The 21,720-nt window shown below is 46.7% G+C and overlaps 1 protein-coding gene across 2 annotated transcripts in view; it reads left to right on the top strand.

Annotated features, from left to right (window-relative positions):
- The first annotated feature begins 537 nt into the window (after positions 1 to 537).
- Positions 538 to 21,720, top strand: part of BCAR1 (BCAR1 scaffold protein, Cas family member) — a 208,529-nt gene continuing 187,346 nt past the window's right edge. For both annotated transcript variants that reach the window (XM_089692853.1, XM_089692854.1), the window contains exon 1: positions 538 to 912. In XM_089692853.1, the coding sequence (XP_089548979.1) occupies positions 901 to 912 (12 nt within the window). In that variant the 5' untranslated portion in view covers positions 538 to 900. The remainder of the gene's footprint in view (positions 913 to 21,720) is intronic.

Below are 21,720 nucleotides of genomic sequence, written 5' to 3' on the forward strand. Positions count from 1 at the left end.
TTTCTATCCATTTATTCTTCCTTCCTTCCATCTGTTCTCCATCCATCCCTCTGTCCATCCATTCTAACACCCTTCCATCCATCTATTCTTCCTTCCATCTGTTCTCCATCCATTCCTCTGTCCATCCATTCTAACACCCTTCCATCCATCTATTCTTCCTTCCCTGCATCCATCCATCTATTCTTCCATTCATCCACATCCTTCCTTCCATCCATCATGCCTTCTGTCCGCCCTTCCATCTATCGCTTCTTCCACCCCTCCATCCCCCTTCCATCCTTCCCCCCACACTGCCCCCTGCTCTCACACCTCCCATCCCTCTCAGCTCCAGACCGGGGCACTCTAACACCTCCTTCTGATGGGAAAAGGGCTTCACCCCGCCCCCTGAGCTCATTTACATAAGAAGCCGGGCTCAGCCAATAAGGGCGCCGGTGGGGAGAGGGCCTGGACAGAGGCATTGATGGGCTCCTGTTAGCTCTCCCCCGGAGGCTCCTCCCCCTGTCTCGTCTCTCCTCCCCCTCTCTCCTCTCCGGCTCAGGGACTGAGGCTGCCAGCGAGACAGCTGGGAATACCGGAGAGAGCGGAGAAGGATCCGGGGGACGGAACACACAGCCGGCTAGAGAACGGGATCACAGGGGGCGCTGTGCGGGCAGTGTGCCCGGTCCTGGACAGAGTGCGGCGGGCGGACAGCGCTGTCCTGATTGGCACCGGCGGGGTACGGGGGACAGGAGCGGGGAGAGATGACACGGAGTGGTGTGTGATCGGCGAATAGACAAAGAGACAGAGCCGGTCCGGAGTACAGGAGATGCCCGGTGTAGAGTGATCGGGAGGACGAGGCTGTCAGCGCATCACCGGGAGGATTACTACAGGATCACCGACACGGGAGACACCACACCGGGAACCATGAACTACCTGGTCAGTCATCCTCTGTATGTGTGTGTGTGTGCCCCCCTCCGGTCTGTTACTGCTGGGGGACTCCGGAGGGGGGTGATGAGGACTGGAGACAGGGAGATGAAGGCTGGACTCTGGGGGGCAAGAGTGAGGACCGGGGTGGGGGGGGGCGGGAATAAGGACCAGAGACCTGGGGGTGAGGACCAGAGATTGGGGGGGCGAGGGTGAGAACTAGAGATTGGGGGGCGAGGGTGAGGATCGGAGATTGGGGTGGCAAGGGTGAGGACGCGGGAGGCAACTGTGAGGACCGAAGACCGGGGCGCGAGGGTGAGGACCGGGGGGGCAAGGGTGAGCACTGGGGTCAAGGGTGAGGACCGGAGACTGGGGGGGTGGGGGGGATGAGGACCGGACACTGGGGGGGTGAGGATGAGGTCCGGAGACTAGAGGGTAAGGATGAGGACCGGAGATTGGTGGGCAAGGATGAGGACTGGGGTGGCAAGGGTGAGGACCAGAGACTGTGGGAGGGTGAGAACCAGAGACTGGGGTGTAAGGGTGAGGACTGGGGGGCGAGAGTTAGGACTGGAGACTGGGGGCAAGGATTAGGATTGGGGGGCAAGGGTGAGGACTGGAGATTGGGGGGCGAGGGTGAGGACTGGGGAGGTGACAGTGAGGACCGGAGACTGGTGGGCAAGGATGAGAACCGGAGATTGGTCGGGCGAGGGTGAAGACTCGGGTCAAGGGTGAGGACTGGAGACTGGGGGGGTGAGGATGAGGTCCGGAGACTGGTGGGTGAGGACCGGAGATTGGTGGGCAAGGATGAGGACTGGGGTGGCGAGGGTGAGGACTGGAGACTGTGGGGGGGTGAGCAAGGGTGAGGACTGGGGGGCGAGGATTAGGACTGGAGACTAAGGGCAAGGATTAGGATTGGGGGGCAAGGTTGAAGACCGGAGACCGGGGGGGCAGGGGTGAGGACCAGAGGCTGGGGGGGAGGGGGGCGAGGGTTAGGACTGGAGACTTCTGGGGGGGGGGTCCAGGGTGAGGACCGGAGACTGTAGAGAGAGGGGGGGGCGAGGATGAGGACCAGAGACTGTGTGGGGGGGCCAAGGATGAGAACCGGAGACTGTGGGGGCATGGATGAGGATCTTACATCGGAGTAAGGATGAGGAGTAGAGACTGAGGAACGAGGGTGAGGATCGGACATTAGGGCAAGGATGAGGACTGGAGAATGGGGGGGCAGGAGGACCGGAGACTGGGAGGCGAATATGAGAACTGGATATCTGGCCAAGGATGAGAACCGGAGACTGGGGGATGAGAAGGACCTGAGACTGTGGGGCAAGGATGAGGAATGGAGACTGGGGGGTGATGATGAGGACCGGAGTCTGGGGAGGGGGTGAGTCTGAGGACCAGAGTTTGGGGGTGATGAAGAAGGCTGGAGACTTGGGGCAGGATGACGGCTGTTGGTTGGGGGGGGGGGGGTTGTCCACTATGAGGACCGGATAACTGCAGGGTACCACAAATGGTGAGGAGGATGCACTATGACCGGTGACTGACACTGTAGAGGAGATGGACTGTTACTGAGACCCCAGAGAGAGTAGCCAGTCAGAGCTGAGGAACAGACAGACAGAGATCGGGAGAAGACAGTCCTTCGTACGAATATAGTAGAGGTGTGTAGTAGACTGTCGGTGGCGGCGCGTAGTAGACGGTCGGTGGCGGCGCGTAGTAGACGGTCGGTGGCGGCGCGTAGTAGACGGTCGGTGGCGGCGCGTAGTAGACGGTCGGTGGCGGCGCGTAGTAGACGGTCGGTGGCGGCGCGTAGTAGACGGTCGGTGGAGGCGCGTAGTAGACGGTCGGTGGAGGCGCGTAGTAGACCGTCCATGGCGTATAGGTGAGGCGCAGACTATGAATCCAGACTACAATAACGAGGAGACATGATTTTGGGAAGCTACACAAAGGCCTGTAATAAAGAAAAGTGAGTGTGAGACAGGAATTTGGGAAAGTCGGCGAGATTGCCAGGCGACCGTGCAGAGGAGACGGCCAAGAAATAGTTGGACGGAGGTGACTAATACAGACAGGAAGGAAGCCAGAGGCAGCAATGTGTGGAAGGAATAGGAGCAGAGAGTCTTATTAAATAATCCGGTAGATCCATGCTTGGGTTGGATCTCTGGTTTTATCGTATTTGTATCTCCATTCATCCAGACTTCCGATCTCCATTTGTAACAGAAAATAAAGTACAGTAATTCCAATCTGCCAATCAGAATTGATCAATTCAGTGATCCGTGAATGGAAATGTTTGGTTGCTATGGGTTACTGAACTTTCTGCCCCCTGTGGGATGTATATTCTGAATCCGTCCTGGCAGTATGCTATTGGACGGGTCATCTAAAGTATTGGGCATCAGCTTGTTAGAGGAAGGAGACATTTCATACTCCTGGGCTCCGTCTTTGATATTCCTGCAGAGCACAGCTGGGAATGTCATCCTCTGCGCTCCCTTTTTGGGCCTTCTGACTTACTGTACTAAAAAGCTGCATAACTTTCCAGGATTCAGTGTAAGCTTACAATAGACCAGCATTCCTGAGACCCGATTTAACATCTCATGGTCCAAACATGAGGAGTTCACCTTGAAATGGTCGGATGACTTATTTGTAGAATACAAGGAATGTCAGGAATGTTGTCTTTGTAGGAGAATGGCTCTTCCTCATGGGGGGTCACTCTGATCAGCTGCTTCCAGACTATGACTGTAGTTGGCCACACACACAGGGTGGACTTTTGTCCTATAACTTGAAATATCCAATAATTATTTGTTTTACATATGCTGTAATATGGTCACAAAAGAAACATTTATTTTTTTGGAATGAACACTTCTTGTGTGTCAGTGGCATAGTCCTAGCTTCATAGAAACGTATGGTATGTCCTCATGTATGTTTGTTTAGAAAAAAATTATCTCACTTTTAATTTACAAGTCCAATACAGGAGTCTCCAAGCTTTCTAAATAAAGTGCCAATTTACTGTCCTTTAGGCTTGGGAGGAATCGTGCCCCGTGTCAGTAGAAATAATGGTGACCCATCAATGGTATCTGTGGGGGAGGACTCATGCCCCATCGTTGGTGTCAGCGGAAACAATGATGCCCCTTCATTGGTGCCAGTGGAAACAATAGTGCCCCATCGTTGGTGCCAGGGGAAACAATAGTGCCCCATCGTTGGTGCCAGGGGAAACAATAGTGCCCTATCGTTGGTGCCAGTGGGAACAGTAGTGCTCCATCGTTGGTGCCAGTGGGAACAGTAGTGCTCCATTGTTGGTGCCAGTGGGAACAGTAGTGCTCCATTGTTGGTGCCAGTGGGAACAGTAGTGCTCCATCGTTGGTGTCAGTGGGAACAATAGTGCGTTGGTGTCAGTGGGAACAGTAGTTCCCCATCGCTGGTGCCAGTGGGAATAGTAGTGCCCCATCGCTGGTGCCAGTGGGAATAGTAGTGCCCCATCGTTGGTGCCAGTGGGAACAGTGGTGCCCTATCGTTGGTGCCAGTGGGAACAGTGGTGCCCCATCGTTGGTGCCAGTGGGAACAGTGGTGCCCCATCGTTGGTGCCAGTGGGAACAGTGGTGCCCCATCGTTGGTGCCAGTGGGAACAGTGGTGCCCCATCGTTGGTGCCAGTGGGAACAGTGGTGCCCCATCGTTGGTGCCAGTGGGAACAGTGGTGCCCCATCGTTGGTGCCAGTGGGAACAGTGGTGCCCCATCGTTGGTGCCAGTGGGAACAGTGGTGCCCCATCGTTGGTGCCAGTGGGAACAGTGGTGCCCCATCGTTGGTGCCAGTGGGAACAGTGGTGCCCCATCGTTGGTGCCAGTGGGAACAGTGGTGCCCCATCGTTGGTGCCAGTGGGAACAATAGTGCGTTGGTGTCAGTGGGAACAGTAGTGCCCCATCGGTGCCAGTGGGAATAGTGCCCCATTGTTGGTGCCAGGGGAAACAATAGTGCCCCATTGTTGGTGCCAGGGGAAACAATAGTGCCCCATCGTTGGTGCCAGTGGGAACAGTAGTGCTCCATCGTTGGTGCCAGTGGGAACAGTAGTGCTCCATCGTTGGTGCCAGTGGGAACAGTAGTGCTCCATCGTTGGTGCCAGTGGGAACAGTAGTGCTCTATCGTTGGTGCCAGTGGGAACAGTAGTGCTCCATCGTTGGTGTCAGTGGGAACAATAGTGCGTTGGTGTCAGTGGGAATAGTAGTGCCCCATCGCTGGTGCCAGTGGGAATAGTAGTGCCCCATCGTTGGTGCCAGTGGGAACAGTGGTGCCCCATCGTTGGTGCCAGTGGGAACAGTGGTGCCCCATCGTTGGTGCCAGTGGGAGCAGTGGTGCCCCATCGTTGGTGCCAGTGGGAGCAGTGGTGCCCCATCGTTGGTGCCAGTGGGAGCAGTGGTGCCCCATCGTTGGTGCCAGTGGGAGCAGTGGTGCCCCATCGTTGGTGCCAGTGGGAGCAGTGGTGCCCCATCGTTGGTGCCAGTGGGAGCAGTGGTGCCCCATCGTTGGTGCCAGTGGGAGCAGTGGTGCCCCATCGTTGGTGCCAGTGGGAGCAGTGGTGTCCCATCGTTGGTGCCAGTGGGAGCAGTGGTGTCCCATCGTTGGTGCCAGTGGGAGCAGTGGTGTCCCATCGTTGGTGCCAGTGGGAGCAGTGGTTCCTCATCGTTGGTGCCAATGGGAGCAGTGGTTCCTCATCGCTGGTGCCAATGGGAGCAGTGGTGCCCCTTCGTTGGTGCCAATGGGAGCAGTGGTGCCCCTTCGTTGGTGTCAATGGGAGCAGTGGTGCCCCTTCGTTGGTGTCAATGGGAGCAGTGGTGCCCCTTCGTTGGTGTCAATGGGAGCAGTGGTGCCCCTTCGTTGGTGTCAATGGGAGCAGTGGTGCCCCTTCGTTGGTGTCAATGGGAGCAGTGGTGCCCCTTCGTTGGTGTCAATGGGAGCAGTGGTGCCCCTTCGTTGGTGTCAATGGGAGCAGTGGTGCCCCTTCGTTGGTGTCAATGGGAGCAGTGGTGCCCCTTCGTTGGTGTCAATGGGAGCAGTGGTGCCCCTTCGTTGGTGTCAATGGGAGCAGTGGTGCCCCTTCGTTGGTGTCAATGGGAGCAGTGGTGCCCCTTCGTTGGTGTCAATGGGAGCAGTGGTGCCCCTTCGTTGGTGTCAATGGGAGCAGTGGTGCCCCTTCGTTGGTGTCAATGGGAGCAGTGGTGCCCCTTCGTTGGTGTCAATGGGAGCAGTGGTGCCCCTTCGTTGGTGTCAATGGGAGCAGTGGTGCCCCTTCGTTGGTGTCAATGGGAGCAGTGGTGCCCCTTCGTTGGTGTCAATGGGAGCAGTGGTGCCCCTTCGTTGGTGTCAATGGGAGCAGTGGTGCCCCTTCGTTGGTGTCAATGGGAGCAGTGGTGCCCCTTCGTTGGTGCCAATGGGAGCAGTGGTTCCTCATCGCTGGTGCCAATGGGAGCAGTGGTGCCCCTTCGTTGGTGCCAATGGGAGCAGTGGTGCCCCTTCGTTGGTGCCAATGGGAGCAGTGGTGCCCCTTCGTTGGTGCCAATGGGAGCAGTGGTGCCCCTTCGTTGGTGTCAATGGGAGCAGTGGTGCCCCTTCGTTGGTGTCAATGGGAGCAGTGGTGCCCCTTCGTTGGTGTCAATGGGAGCAGTGGTGCCCCTTCGTTGGTGTCAATGGGAGCAGTGGTGCCCCTTCGTTGGTGTCAATGGGAGCAGTGGTGCCCCTTCGTTGGTGTCAATGGGAGCAGTGGTGCCCCTTCGTTGGTGTCAATGGGAGCAGTGGTGCCCCTTCGTTGGTGTCAATGGGAGCAGTGGTGCCCCTTCGTTGGTGTCAATGGGAGCAGTGGTGCCCCTTCGTTGGTGTCAATGGGAGCAGTGGTGCCCCTTCGTTGGTGTCAATGGGAGCAGTGGTGCCCCTTCGTTGGTGTCAATGGGAGCAGTGGTGCCCCTTCGTTGGTGTCAATGGGAGCAGTGGTGCCCCTTCGTTGGTGTCAATGGGAGCAGTGGTGCCCCATTGTTTGTGCCAAGGGAGCAGTGGTGCCCCATTGTTTGTGCCAAGGGAAGAATGGTGCCCCATCGTTGGTGTCAATGGAAACAATAGTGTCCCATCGTTGGTGGCAGTGGAAGTAGTAGTATCCCATCATTAGTGGTAGTGGTAGATGTGCACCATCTTTTGTTGTCAGTGACAGGAATAATGCCTCAAGGGCTAGATAAAGGGCTGCAGCTTGGAGATCACTGGCCCTAATGTAAAGGTTATTTGTACTAAAATCAGACCTCTATGTGCACATGTGTAGTAAAACAATTTCTGGTGGGAAATGTTCCTCCCTAAAGTGGACCTTCACACAAAAGCGGAAGTACCACTATTCCTTTCCCACACCCAAGCCCATAACAAAATATATACATTTTTTCCACTTCCTAAATTTTATTGCTAGGCACGAATGACGTGTGTTTAGGCACGCTCCTTGGCCAAAGCTTCTTAGGAGGCTGCAGGACCACTCCCACAGCACCACACAATCTCGCACATGTGTAGTGGGGAGTCGGGTGTGAATTCTCAGAAAGTCACAGCTGGCTCCCATAGCCAAGGTGGCAACGCCAGAGACGCACAGCAGTAAGAAGAACTGGCTATGGGAAGACCGTACTGGGCATATAATGAAGGTACTGTCGGGATTACATGAAAAAAATCTAATTTGTTGGCAGTTTTTTCCTCTTCCAGCAGACCCCTGACCTGTCTTCATCAGGCCTTGGTTGAGGCCAGGTCAGCCTCCATTGATTCTGTTCAGCAGATGCTGAGCTAATGTCTACTGTGACGGGGAGAGAACAAAAGTGAACAACAACACATACATAACAATGAGAGAGAAAGTTGCACTATTTTAAATTAGACTTCTTACAGATGCTCATTTTCCATTTGTTTAAGCTTTATCAATTTAAAAAGCCACAGGACTGAAACTGTTCAGCTAAAACTGTGGTCAATTAGTGTTACCATGCAGTACATTCACTCAGAAACCCACAGATGTAGAAAAGTTTTATTTACCACTTAAGACTCAAAATGTTATGGAAAGCTGTATATTTGTCCTTGTAATTTGATCCACAAAAACAAAGGAGATGCAGATTTATTGATCTAAGGAGATCTCACTGATGTTGGTCTTCAGAGGTGAACTGGCCTGACCAAAAGTAGAGGTGCTTAGGAACGTATGAGGAGCAACTTGAGCTACATAGTTGTGATTCTACAGATGTACCTTTTTATACAATTAAACATCTACTAGACATGCTGTTCATTGATACTTGGTGTTCTTCTGTATTCCCTTCCTGTAACAGAATGTTCTGCGTATTTCCATTTTCAGAGCAGGACAGTTGAATTGTCTGCTTTTACCATAGGAGTAGTAGCTGTACGCTTCTGGCTGCCTAGTTGAATTCATACCTTGGTAATTATGGCTGTTGTCAGCACTGTTACTTTTAATAAGAAAGTTGGGATATGGAACATGAAGAGTGTGGTTGAATATTAAAATTGAGAAATCTCGGGATCCCTTAGAGAAGTAGTCATGACTTGCTTCACTGCTTTTATCCAATTATGAGTTCATGTTTGCACCATCTTGGCCTGCTGGGCTTCAATCTAGGTGGACCCAATAGCATTAAAAAAAAAAATGCCCAAATTTAACAGCCTCTCACCTTACACAAAAGCTGTCTTGATTTGGTATACTCTTTATGCTAGCTATTTGTGGATAGAATGAGTAAGGGTTGGCAACCTTGTCAACTTTTCATTGCTGTATATCTCTGGTCAGGGAGCATGCTCTCTCTGTTTATCTTGGTGACTATTGTCATCTTGACTAAGAAGAATAGAAAAACCCTACATTTTGAGCTGTAATTGGGAACAAGACTAGAATGAAAGTCTTTCAATGGGGACGGGGACACCTGTTGCATAGACCATTGTCTAAGGGAGGATTTTCGCTCCTGAGAGATCCTCTTATTTCCAGTTGTGTCTATGGGACAGGAAGTGACATTTCCCCCGAAACTGGCAAAGGTCTTCACTATACCCTTCAATATTAGTTCTAAGCAGAAGAAAACCCTTCTGTTTTACACAGGCGCAAACTTAGCAGACCATGGGGTAGCAACCCTCCAGATTCATCCTCCAAGACTGCTGCTTTGTCAATCCCTACAGACGGGAACAAGCAATGCTGAAAAGATACAAGTAACAAGCTTCTAAGAGTACCAGTTGTTCCACAGATGTGATAAATTGAAGTGTCTACTTCTCACCTTGCTATAGGGCTGGGATCGCATGTATTGTGCAGCATGGTAATCAGGTTTTATATAGCCAGTGCTTCTGATATAAAAGGATTCCTCTGTGAATCAGCCTGTGAAGTCTTCTTTTGTATATGTTAAGAAATGCATCTAATGGAGAAAAAAAAAATCTCTTTTCGAAGTGCATTAGTAAAATAAAGATGAGATGCCAACTTGGAGAGGCTCACCTAGAATGATTGCTGGGTTTGAGAATCCACGGCAATAGCTCTTTGTATATTAAGTTTCTACAAGTATAGACGGTTCAAAATCTTTAATCCATAATGAGACCAACTGGGAACTCCATAATCAAATAAAAAATGTTGAATTAGACTCAATATCTTTTAGCACAAACATCTCGCCCTCTTCAATCGTATCACAAAGTACTATGGCCGTGAATTCACAAACCCAGCAGGTGAGCCTTTCCACGTTGGCGTCTTCCCTTTATTTTACTGATATGCTTAGAAAGGATATTATTTCTCTATTAGCTGCATTGTAAAGCCAAGAGAAGGCTTTACAGATGGATTCACCGAAGATATCCTTTGGAGGTGTATAATATATACCGCCTGATTGCCGTGGGGCAAAATACATGTGATCCCGGGCATATAATTAGGTGTGCAGCATATCCTTCATTTGATGACATCTGCGGAACTACTGATCTTAATCTAGACATACATAGTTTGAATTTTGGTTGATTCTTGTAAATTGCCCAAAAATTTTGAGCCATGGATGGCCCTGGATTAAGACATCAAAGGAGCAAGGTGGAAAAAAGTTGAGTGTAGCCAGCATGGATGGGGAATCTTTGCATTTCCTTGCATGTATGGCTGGCTTTAGAGGGGTCTTGGTTTTTTTTTTTTTTTTTGGCCCTTAAATGGTCATTATGGGCATCAGCTTCATTTTTCTCTGCTCCAGTTTTCAAGTTGTAGAAGGGTGAAATGGCATGGTCTAAAATGGTCTGCTGCACTGTTTTCTCAGTATTCCAAATCTACTTTTTCAGAGCCGGATTGAAACTAAAAATGAGTCAATTTCCTTTTGGCACCAGCTCAAATCTCTGTAAATAATTGGCTCAGATCATGGTATTATAAAATAGCCGGCATAGCTTAACCTCTTGCAGTGAGTGGGCCCCTCTGCTGATTACTGTATAGAAGACGGAGCGCATTAATCATTTACCAGCAGATAACAAGCTGTACAGCAAACAGGATCCGGGGTGAATGGAAGGGGTATGGTTATAAGCAGCCGCATGAAATGTTTCACAACACTTCTATAGCCAACAGACTATATTGGTGGCCAATTACTCACATAGCATGCACGTTTATAGGCTGAAGTCATAGGCTGTTTATTGGTAGTGTGTATAAAATGAGGAAAGTCTGGAATTTCTTTTTTTTTTTATTGGAAATGTTTGTCACCAAAATTTCCCCTCCTCAATCATTTTAGTCAGAAATGATATTTTTTCTGAAATCACAGCAGCCACTAATAGCTTTTATCCTTATTGGGTCATTCTGATGCAAATGGGCGTATCTCTCAGATGACCTGTCATTAGACTTGGTGGGCTCCCTAAATACTTGAGGTCTCAATTGATCCAGCTGTGCCTGGCTGCATTTCTTCTCTCCTGTCTCCCTCTACTCACAGGGACTGAGCTATTGGCTTCTGTATCTGTCAATCAAATCATGTGAGGGAGGGGGGGGCAGGGTCAAGATACTCTGTGTGTCTATGGATGCACACAGCCCTGCTCAGGATCCATCCCATACATCAACCCCAAAGGAAGCGGTTTGCTATGGGTGCAGACACAAAAGAAAAGGAGTGGAAAACGCCAATGGGGGACCCCAAAAGCGGAGGTCACTCGGTTTGATATCATTGCATAGAGCGGGTAAGTATAAGATGTTTATTATTTTAATTAAAAAAAACTATTTGCACAGCTGCCATCACAAGGGAAGTTTGCAAGAGATAACCAACACACGTGAGCACAGGAACTGACCTTTGTTGCTTTCAGAATATTCTCAGCCTGCTGATACGTATTCCAAATGAAGAAAGTATTATCCAGTTATATATACGTTATTTTGCATTTCCGGGTAGGAGCTATTAGCAGCCTTGGCTGTCAGTCATCGGGTCCCGGCAGGTGATTACTCACCGGCACCCGATGATTGCTGAGTATTAGCCTGGGGGAGAGAACTGTATGTAAACAATACAGTTATCTCCCCTGTCCACTCCAGCACACTGCTTTGTATAGCAGAACCATGCAAAGTAGTGTGCTTAGAGTTGAAAGCACAGACACAGCTTACTGTGAAATGGCACACAGTTAACCCTTTGATTGCCCCTCCTGCCCAATGCCATTAGTACAGTGTTAGTGCTTATTATTAGCACTGATCACTGTATTGGTGTCCCTGGGGATGTCAGTGACACCAAGTCCTCTACCTCCCCCCCTTGTCAGAATGCCAGCCGCAGTGCCACTATAAGTCGTTGATCCCTTGTCAGAATGCCAGCTGCAGTGCCGATATAAGTCGTTGATCGCCGCCATTACTAGTAAAATAAAATAAAATTTCAGCATCTATACTGCCATTTGTAAACGCTATAACATTCACATAAACCAATTAATTTACACGTATTGGGATTTTTTTTAGCGAAGACATGTTGCAGAATACATTTTGGCCAAAATTTATAACAAAATTAGATTTTTAAATTTTAAAATTAGAACGCACAGATGATAAAATGCCACCAAAAGAAAGCTCTATTCGTGGAGGGAAATAAAAAGGGCGTAAATTTAATTTGGGTGTCACATTGCAATGCCGCACAATTGTCAGTTAAAGTAACGCAGCGCTGTAACGCAAAAAAATGGCCTGGTCAGGAAGGGGGGTAAATCCTCTGGAGGGCAAGTAGTTAAAGACTAATTCCAGGCATTGGCATGTGATACACGATTACATTGGTCCACTTGGCTCAGGCGCCATTCATGCTTTGCCAGGTGGGCAGCGACTTCATGCTCTCCACCTCATCCAATCAGAGAATTATTTGCATTCATTCAGAAAATGCACACCATTCCCAGCATGGTGTCCACGCTCACGGTCGACCTACTGTATTCACAACGCATCCAGCCGGCCAAAGGACCCGGAAGCAGGTTGAGATCACTGGAGTAGCGATGTCTAGTTTGGTGATTTCCAGTGGCATTAACCAGGTATGTCATATACTTAGTTACATTAGTCCAAGCTGGATCAATGTAACTATGTATAACATGTGAACACCTGGTATTTTTCTTTAAGAATTAATAAAATCACGTTTTTATTGTGAATGGAGTAGATGCACTCTTTTGTAGGCCCAGCCTCCAAATTGGCTTTCTTAATTGGCAACGAAAGGGATATACCCTCTAATGTGGCATCAGTAATGTTCCTAATCCTTGCTGACTTGACAATGAGTCTAATTTGTATGGAATAATTTCTTATTTGAGGAACAATTAGAGAATTCTTTTCTTGGCGCAAATCCACGCCAAATTTTAGAAACATCTGTATGCAATATTTTATAACCCATCCGCCCTTATTTTAGAAGACTATTTTTGTCATTTTATGTGGGGAACAATACAACAATTTTTAGAAGGGACACAGGCGAACTGTTTTTCTTGGAGACACATTTGTCAGCACGGGGCTCCTCCGTGTGGCATTTTGCGCAGCATCATGTAAAAATAATGTGATACAAAAATATCAATATTGAATTTGGTCAAATTCCCAGAATGGTACTGTCACATGCATTCATTATAATTCATTATTTCTCCAAACACAAGTAACTGTCTGCACAATGGCAACTGCCGCTCTGGGTCTGCTCTACCAAACTTCCCATGATCCCCAGCGCCATTGTTCATTGTCGGTGCAGGAATTCTGTTTAGTAAGGAAAACAAATGTTGCAGGAAACAATCAGTGTTGTAGTCCTGTTGGATGACTATCTGGAGTCTGCCGGCCAGAATAATGTGTTTTATGCATTCTATCCTAATGAATGTATGTGTTTTAAAGGGTCAGTCCATCATGTTCTGATAATTTAGAGGGTTAAAGGACACAAGCTTTAAAAAGCAAATTGCAGAGAAAACACAGAAATCTCCAGTAGGTTAAATGCTTACTTTTGTGTTTTTTGTTTTTTTTTAAATTTCCATAAATTAATTTTTCATTTAGGTGCAATGTGCCTTTGCTAGAAAATTTCGCTATTCTCTTTTCTTGCACAACCCCCTCGTTTCTTGCAGGCCATAGCCCTATCCTCATCTTGGAGAGTGTAATTACTCTGTGCTGACCCAGCTCCTCCTTCACCTTCCTGTGTAATCTTCTATGCAGCCTCACATGGAAGAAAAATATATTTTAAAATATTCTTCCCAAATATATTGCCATATTTATTTATTTATTTCAGGTACTTATATAGCGCCGTCAATTATGCAGCGCTTTACACATATAAATTGTACATTCACATCAGTCCCTAACCCTCAAGGGGTGTACAATCGAAGGTCCCTAACTCACATTCGTACATACACATATTAGGGCCAATTTAGACAGGATCCAATTAACCTACCAACATGTCTGTGGAGGGTAGGAGGAAACCAGAGTACCCAGAGGAAACCCACGCAGGCACAATATATTTGAAATACTACAATTTTAGCATATATATATATATATATATATATATATATATATATATATACTGCATGTTGAAATGCATTTTTATTACAAAATATATACAAAATATTTAAAAAAATACATTTCAAATATACTGTGTGTCTTTAAAAATACAAATCTACATTTTTGGAATGCATTTATAAATATATGTTGAAATGACTTTTTTATATGTTTAAAAAAAATCTAAAGAATATATTTAAAAAATATATATATTTTTGAATATATATATATATATATATATATATATATATATATATATATATATAATTTATTTATTTTTTTAAATATATTCTTCAGATTTTTTTTAACATTTAAAAAAGTGCTGGACCATTATATCAGCTTGAGAGGATGGTGGAAAAAGATTGTGTAAGGTACGTACCTCAGGGACCGGAGGAGTGGGGAGGGTCTTGTCAATTGGTTCACCTTTTTAAGTTTTTTTGTGAAAAAGTGAACCAACCCTTTAAATGACAACTTTAAGGCCCCATTCACATTAGGGTGTTTTGAATCGCTGACAGAATTGCAGCAATTCTGCCTGCGATTTCAAAACGCTCTGCTAAAATGACAAATCACGGAAGTATGTGTTCAGGTGCCATTCATTATAATGGAACCTGAAAATCATGCCACAATCGCGGCAAACCACATTGTGTAACGTGTGTCGCCCAAAAGAAGATTTCAGGTGGCATTAAAATGAATGGTACCTGAAGACGCGGTTCCGCGATTTGTCAGCAGAGCGTTTCTGCGATTCTACCCGCGATTCAAAACTCCCGAGTGTGAAAGGGGCCTCAGACTGCTGGGGCTGCTGACATCTTATCCAATAATGTGAATGGACTTCTAATACAATCAGCTTTGTATCTAAACTTGGGCAGCAGCAACCTTTTCTGGTCACACATGAATACATGTTCACACCTCATGGCGCCGATGTGGGGCTTCGTGCATGTAGACAGATTTGAATGTTAGCTCATATGCCTGGCTGCTTGTTATTTATTTATTTCAGGTACTTGCATAGTGCCATCAGTTTATGCAGGGCTATACATATATATTGTATGTTCACATAGGTCCCTGCCCCCAGGGAGCTTACAATCTAAGGTCCCTAACTCACATTCATACACATACTAGGGCCAATTTAGGCTCCATTCACACCAGTGTGTCTTTTAATGCTTTTTGCAGAAACTCACTACAGTCCATTTAACATGGTTTCCTATGGAACATGTTCACATCTATGCTTTTCTGAGCTGCTGCGTTTTTGGAAAGGGTCAGGGACTTTTTTAAAAGCAAAAAGCAACGTTTTTGCTACAATAATGTTCATTGGAGAATCAGATGAAATGCACAGTAGTGTGATTTTGCTGCGTTTTGCATTCTGCATTTTTATTCTGCCCAGCAAAAGACAAAAACGAAAAAACAGCTGAGCAAAACGTGGCAAAAACAAAGTGAGAAAAGCACTGCAAAATGGACAAAAAGCAAACTGAATAGGTGTGAACGGAGCCTTAGGCAGGAGCCTACCAGCATGTCTTTGGAGTGTGGCAGGAAACTGGAGTAAACCCACACAGGCACAGGGAGGACAGGCAGGTGGTGCCGTGGTTGTGATTCAAACCAGCGACCCCAGTGCTAACCACTTGCTTTTGACTATTATTTAAAGCAGAGTTCCACCCAAAAGGGAAAGTTCTGCTTTAATGCTTTGTCCCCGCTCCCCATTAAGGATTGACACCTTTGGGGAGCGGGGAAGTACCTGAATTTGACAGGTATCCGCTCCCACTTCCGCTGCGATCGCCTAGGCGATCGGAAGCAGACGTTGTCCGCCCTCCCTCCCTGTAGTCTTCTTGGACACGTGACAGGTCCCAGAAGACTATGCGGCCATTCACAAACCGCAGCTCTTCTCGCACATGCGCAGTGGGCACCTGGCTGTGAAGCCGCAAGCTGTCACAACCGGGTGCCCACACTAAAAATGTCGGCGCCGGGGAGAGAAGACAGCCGGTGAAACCAGCCATGGTGAGGACATCGCTGGACTGAGGGACAGGTAAGTGTCTGTATTTTAAAAGCTAGCAGCTACAGTTTTTGTAGCTGCTGACTTTTTTTTTTTTTTCAGCTGGAACTCCTGTATGAGCTCTGCTTTTAGCATGATGAAGCAAAGCGAAAACTAAATGTACTTCATTCATGCCTTCTACTATGGTGGCGCCAATCTGAATCCCCTGCCATGCAAGCAGCAAATATATTTAATATTTGATAGGCCGTGCACACAACAGCAGATCAGCAATGGGAAAGGCACGTATAAAGATCCAGCTTGGTGCATGTCAGTATGTTTAATATGTATGCTGCAGACACCGTGTTGTTTGGTTTTTTGCGTCCTCAGGGTACTTTGAAGGCATGAACATGCAGGTGTCGGCTTGCTAACAAGTCCCAACCAAGTTACTATGCGAAGACCTGTTTACACATTCCTTCGTGGAAAAGTGCTGTCTGTTATCGGCGGGGTGGATCATGCTTGTACAGCGCTCAACTACAACTAGGAAGGAAAATGCGACAGGAGCTGGATGACCCAAGGAAATGGCCGTAGGCCGCCCAGCTGGAAGCCTTACTGGAAACAGGAGTAGGTTGTTCACTTCCTCTATGCCAAGGACCAACAGATGTGATGGACGAGCCTGCTAATGCTAGGGAGGGTAGGACAGCCCTTCTAGTTGTAGATCATTACTACTTTTCCTTGTAAAAAATATTCCATTTTTTCAGTGTAGGCCTCGGGGTGTTTTCACCCCCTCCGCTGTACTTTTGTAACCCGGATTGGTTGCCTGTTGTTTACTTTGTACTGTGTAACCTAGTTGTGTGCGCTTGTAAATTCCAATAAAAACTATTCAACCAGAAAATATAAAATTTTTGGGCCTGTTCGCACCAGATGCATTGAGCTGCAGTGGCTAGTGTTGATCAACACAAGGGCACCGTTCTTCTGCCTTGTTTGCACCATGCAAGTGTGTCTGGTGTGATGTGGTGCATACATATGGAGCATGTCTGCATTTGTACGCAACGCAGTGCAGTTCACCACATGTCATCGCACCACAGCCCGCTGCTGTACATAGAGATTATATATTTTATTTATTTCAGGTACTTGTATGGCGCCATCAATTTACGCATACATACAGTTGCAAGAAAAAGTATGTGAACCCCTTGGGATTACGTGGAGTTTTGCATGAATTGGGCATAAAATGTGCTCTGAACGTCATCTAAGTCACAACAATAGAAGAACACAGTCTGCTGAACATAATACTACACAAACATTAGATGTTGCCATGGTTTAATTGCACATAACATGTAAACATTCACAGTGCAGGGAGGAAAAAGTATGTGAGGCCCTAGCTTAATGACTTCTCCCAGAGCTAATTGGAGCCAGGAGTGAGCCAACCTTGACTCCAATCAGTGTGATGATATTGTATGTGTTGCTGACAGCTGTCCTGCCCTTCAAAAACACACACGTTTTGGGTTTACTGGTTTCAGGAAACACTGTCTGATGTGAACCATGCCTCGCAGAAAAGAGCTCTCAGAAGACCAATGATCAAGAATTGTTGACTTGCTTGAAGCTGGAAAGGGTTACAAAAGTATCTCCAAAAGCCTTGATGTTCATGTGTCCACGGTAAGACAGACTGTCTACAAATGGAGAAAGTTTAGCACTGTTGCTACTCTCCCTAGGCGTGGTCGTCCTTTAAAAATGACTGCAAGAGCACAGCGCAGAATGCTGCATGAGGTAAAGAAGAATCCCAGAGTGTCAGCTAAAGACCTACAGAAATCTCTGGCACATGCTAACATTTTTGTTGACACATCTACAATAAGGAAAACATTAAACAAGAATGGAGTACATGGGGAGGACACCACGGAGGAAGCCATTGCTGTCCAAAAAGAATATTGCAGCACGTTTGAAGTTTGCAAAAGAGCACCTGGATGTTCCACAGCACTACTGGCAAAATATACTGTGGACAGATGAAACCAAGATTGAGTTGTTTCGGAAGAACACACAACACTATGTGTGGAGAAAAAAAGGCACAGCACACCAACATCAAAACCTCATCCCCACTGTAAAACAAGGCGGAGGGAGCATCATGGTTTGGGGCTGCTTTGCTGCCTCAGGGCCTGGACGGATTGTTGTCATTGATGGCAAAATGAATTCCAGAGTTTATCAAGACATTTTGCAGGAAAACGTACGACCATCTGTCCGCCAACTGAAGCTCCGCAGAGGATGGGTGATGCAACAGGACAATGACCCAAAGCATACAAGTAATTCAACAAAACAATGGCTGCAACAGCACAGAATACGCCTTCTGGAGTGGCCCAGTCAGAGTCCTGACCTCAACCCGATTGAAATTCTGTGGCATGAGCTTAAGAGAGTGATTCACACCAGACATCCCAAGAATATTGCTACACTGAAACAGTTTTGTGAAGAGGAGTGGTCCAAAATGACTCCAGATCGTTGTGCAGGTCTGATCTGCAACTACAGGAAACGTTTGGTTGAGGTTATTGCTGCCAAAGGAGGGTCAACCAGTTATTAAGTCCAAAGGTTCACATACTTTTTCCTCCCTGCACTGTGAATGTTTACATGTTATGTGCAATTAAACCATGGCAACATCTAATGTTTGTGTAGTATTATGTTCAGCAGACTGTGTTCTTCTATTGTTGTGACTTAGATGACGTTCAGAGCACATTTTATGCCCAATTCATGCAAAACTCTACGTAATCCCAAGGGGTTCACATACTTTTTCTTGCAACTGTATATATTGTACATTCACATCAGTCCCTCAAGGGGCGTACAATCTAAGGTCCCTAACTCCCATTCATACATACTAGGGCCAATTTAGACAGGAGCCAATTCACCTACCAGCATGTTTATAAGTCCATAAAGCAAGGACATACAGCACAAGGACTATGCTGGCTGTTAACGCGTTTCACACACACAGTCACGTGCTAAATCATTACCCATGAAAGTGCACAGGAATTGCAAACAGACTTCAGTCTACAGATTTCCTTCTAACCTTCCATCCCAATTTTAAAGTATTGGGCATTGTGCAGGAGAAACAAAAGTTACTAAATTTCATGGTCATTGTATAGTCTGCCTGGTCCTGCTATCCTTAATTTAAGCACTTGACCTCCAGAAGGTTTTACCCCCTTCATGGCCATGGCATTTTTTGCTATTTAGCACTGTGCTACTTTAACTGGCAATTGATCGACCGATCAATTGCCAGTTAAAGTAGCACAGTGCTAAATAGCAAAAAAAAAACTGTACCCAAATAAAATTTATATAATTTTATTCCACACAAACAGAGCTTTCTTTTGGTCATATTTTATCACCAGTGGGATTTTTTTTTATTATAAATATGAAAAAGACCAAACATTTTGAAAAAAAAAGTTATATATTTATTCAAGGTACTTATATAGCGTTGTCAATTTACGCAGCGCTTTACATGTATATTGTACATTCACATCAGTCCTTAACCCTTAAGGGGTGTACAATCTAAGGTCCCTAACTCACATACATACTAGAGCCAATTTAGACAGGAGCCAATTCACCAAGCAGCATGTCTTTGGAGTGTGGGAGGAAACCGGAGTACCCGGAGGAAACCCACGCAGGCACAGGGAGAACATGCGAACTCCAGGCAGGTGGTGCCGTGGTTGGGAGTTGAACCAATGACCCTAGTACTGCCAGGTGGAAGTGCTAACCAGTTAGCCACTGTGCTGCCCATGATGAATGGCATTTTGTGACAGTTCAAGAATGCTAAAGTATATGTAAACCCTCATCTTGTAAAGCAAACCATTCGGTTTAAAATAGAAATGAAAGGTAAAACATTTTGTATATACATACAAAAACATTATAAATACCTTTTTTTTTTTTTACCCTTTTTTTTACCCTTTTTTTTCCTTCTATGTTTGCTTCTGAAAGATGGAAACTGACTGCTGGAAAACTTAGGTTAAAAAAAGTCTGTTTAGCTGCGTTTGCATACCGCGCTTATGCGCGTTTGAGTTTAGAAGCGTTTTTTTTTAAAGATAACATCAGGAGACCCTCCCAAATTCCCAGAATGCACTGAAAAACAGTAAAAAATTTACTATTTCAGACATTTTGAGAGGAATAGAGAGCGCAGAAGCAGAGAGAGCAGTATGTGTTGAGATGACCTGTCTTTTCTGGATGTATTCACAATGGATCCCATCATGAGCATAATGCGGCACTTTCTACCATTTTTTTTTTTTCCTTCACGCAACACCTGGAACTGACTGCCCTGGTGTACTGGGTCCATTTGAATACAAGGAAAATGCTTTGCATGCATTTCTGATGATGAAAAAAGGCTCAGGACAGCATCTAAATGCTTCTAAACGCATATAAATGCGGTTAGCCACGATTAAAAGCGTTTGGCGTTTGAAATGCTGATAAAATCTAGTCCTGAACGCAAGTTTGGTGCATTCAAAAAAACGACTGTAAACACAACTGCCTGTAAACGACATAGTGTACATGGACACATAGGAAACCATTAGAGAGAGTTCAGGGGCTGCTGAAAAAAAATGCCAAAAAGCTCCTGAATGTGAGTTATCAGCTGCAGTGTACATGAGCCCTAAGTGATCACATACCCTCTGTTCTCATCTGCATAAAGAGCTCAGAGAGCTGGGGGAGGATAAACAGCAGGACACTGGTCTTCCCAGGGAATAGCTGTGCAGAGGGTGCACATCAGCAGAAGTCTTATTATTGGAGGACAGCAGGCACAGCTGGAGAACTGACCATGCTGTGCTCTCATGCCTAGTGTGGTCAATGTTTAAAGGAAAGTAGAGGAATTGGCAGGAGCACCAGGGATTTCACACAAAGGAAGCAATACAAAGTGAACAGGAAAAACTTTTCATACAAGTACATGGTACAGCAGGCACATGCATTATATTGCCAAAAGTATTGGGACACCTTGCTTTACACCAGTGTTTCTCAACTCCAGTCCTCATGGACCCCCAACAGGTCATGTTTTCAGGATTTCCATTATTTTGCACAGGTGATTTGATCGGTTTCACTGCCTTAGTAATTACCACAGCTGTTTCATCTGAGGGAAATCCTGAAAACATGACCTGTTTGGGGGTCCATGAGGACTGGAGTTGAGAAACACTGCTTTACACGCACATGTACTTTAATGGCATTCCAGTCTTAGTCCGTAGGGTTCAATATTGAGTTGGCCAACCCTTTGCAGCTATAACAGCTTCAACTGAGTGGTCAGATGAGGCCCTGATGTCGGAAAAGAAGGCCTGGCTTGCAGTCTCCGCTCTAATTAATCCCAAAGGTGTTCTATCGGACTCTGTGCAGGCCAGTCAAGTTCCTCCACCCCAAACTCTCTCATCCATGTCTTTATGGACCTTGCTTTGTGCACTGGTGTACAGTTATGTTGGAACAGGAAGGGGCCATCCCCAAACTGTTTCCACAAAGTTTGGAGCATGAAATTGTTCAAAATGTCTTGGTATGCTAAAGCCTTAAGAGTTCCCTTCACTGGAACTAAGGGGCCAAGCCCAACCCCTGGAAAACAACCCCACACCATAATGCCTCCTCCACCAAACTTTACACTTGGCACAATGCAGTCAGGCAAGTACCGTTCTCCTGGCAACCGCCAAACCCAGACACATCCATTGGAATGTCAGACAGAGAAGCGCAATTGGTCACTCCAGAGAACACATCTCCACTGCTCTAGAGTCCAGTGGTGGCATGCTTTACACCACTGCATCTGACGCTTTTCAATGCACTTGGTAATGTAAGGCTTGGCTCCGCCATGGAAACCCATTCCATGAAGCTCTCTGTGCACTGTTTTGCTAATATGAAGGCCACATGAAGTTTGGAGGTCTTTAGCTATTGACTCTGCGGACAGTTGAAGACTTCTGCGCACTGTGCGCTTCAGCATGTGCTGACCCCACCTTGCCATATTACGTGGCCT

This window comes from Staurois parvus, unplaced genomic scaffold (genome assembly GCF_062004578.1).
Source record: "Staurois parvus isolate SC_StPar_1 unplaced genomic scaffold, SC_StPar_1.0 ptg000607l, whole genome shotgun sequence".
Lineage (NCBI taxonomy): Eukaryota > Metazoa > Chordata > Amphibia > Anura > Ranidae > Staurois > Staurois parvus.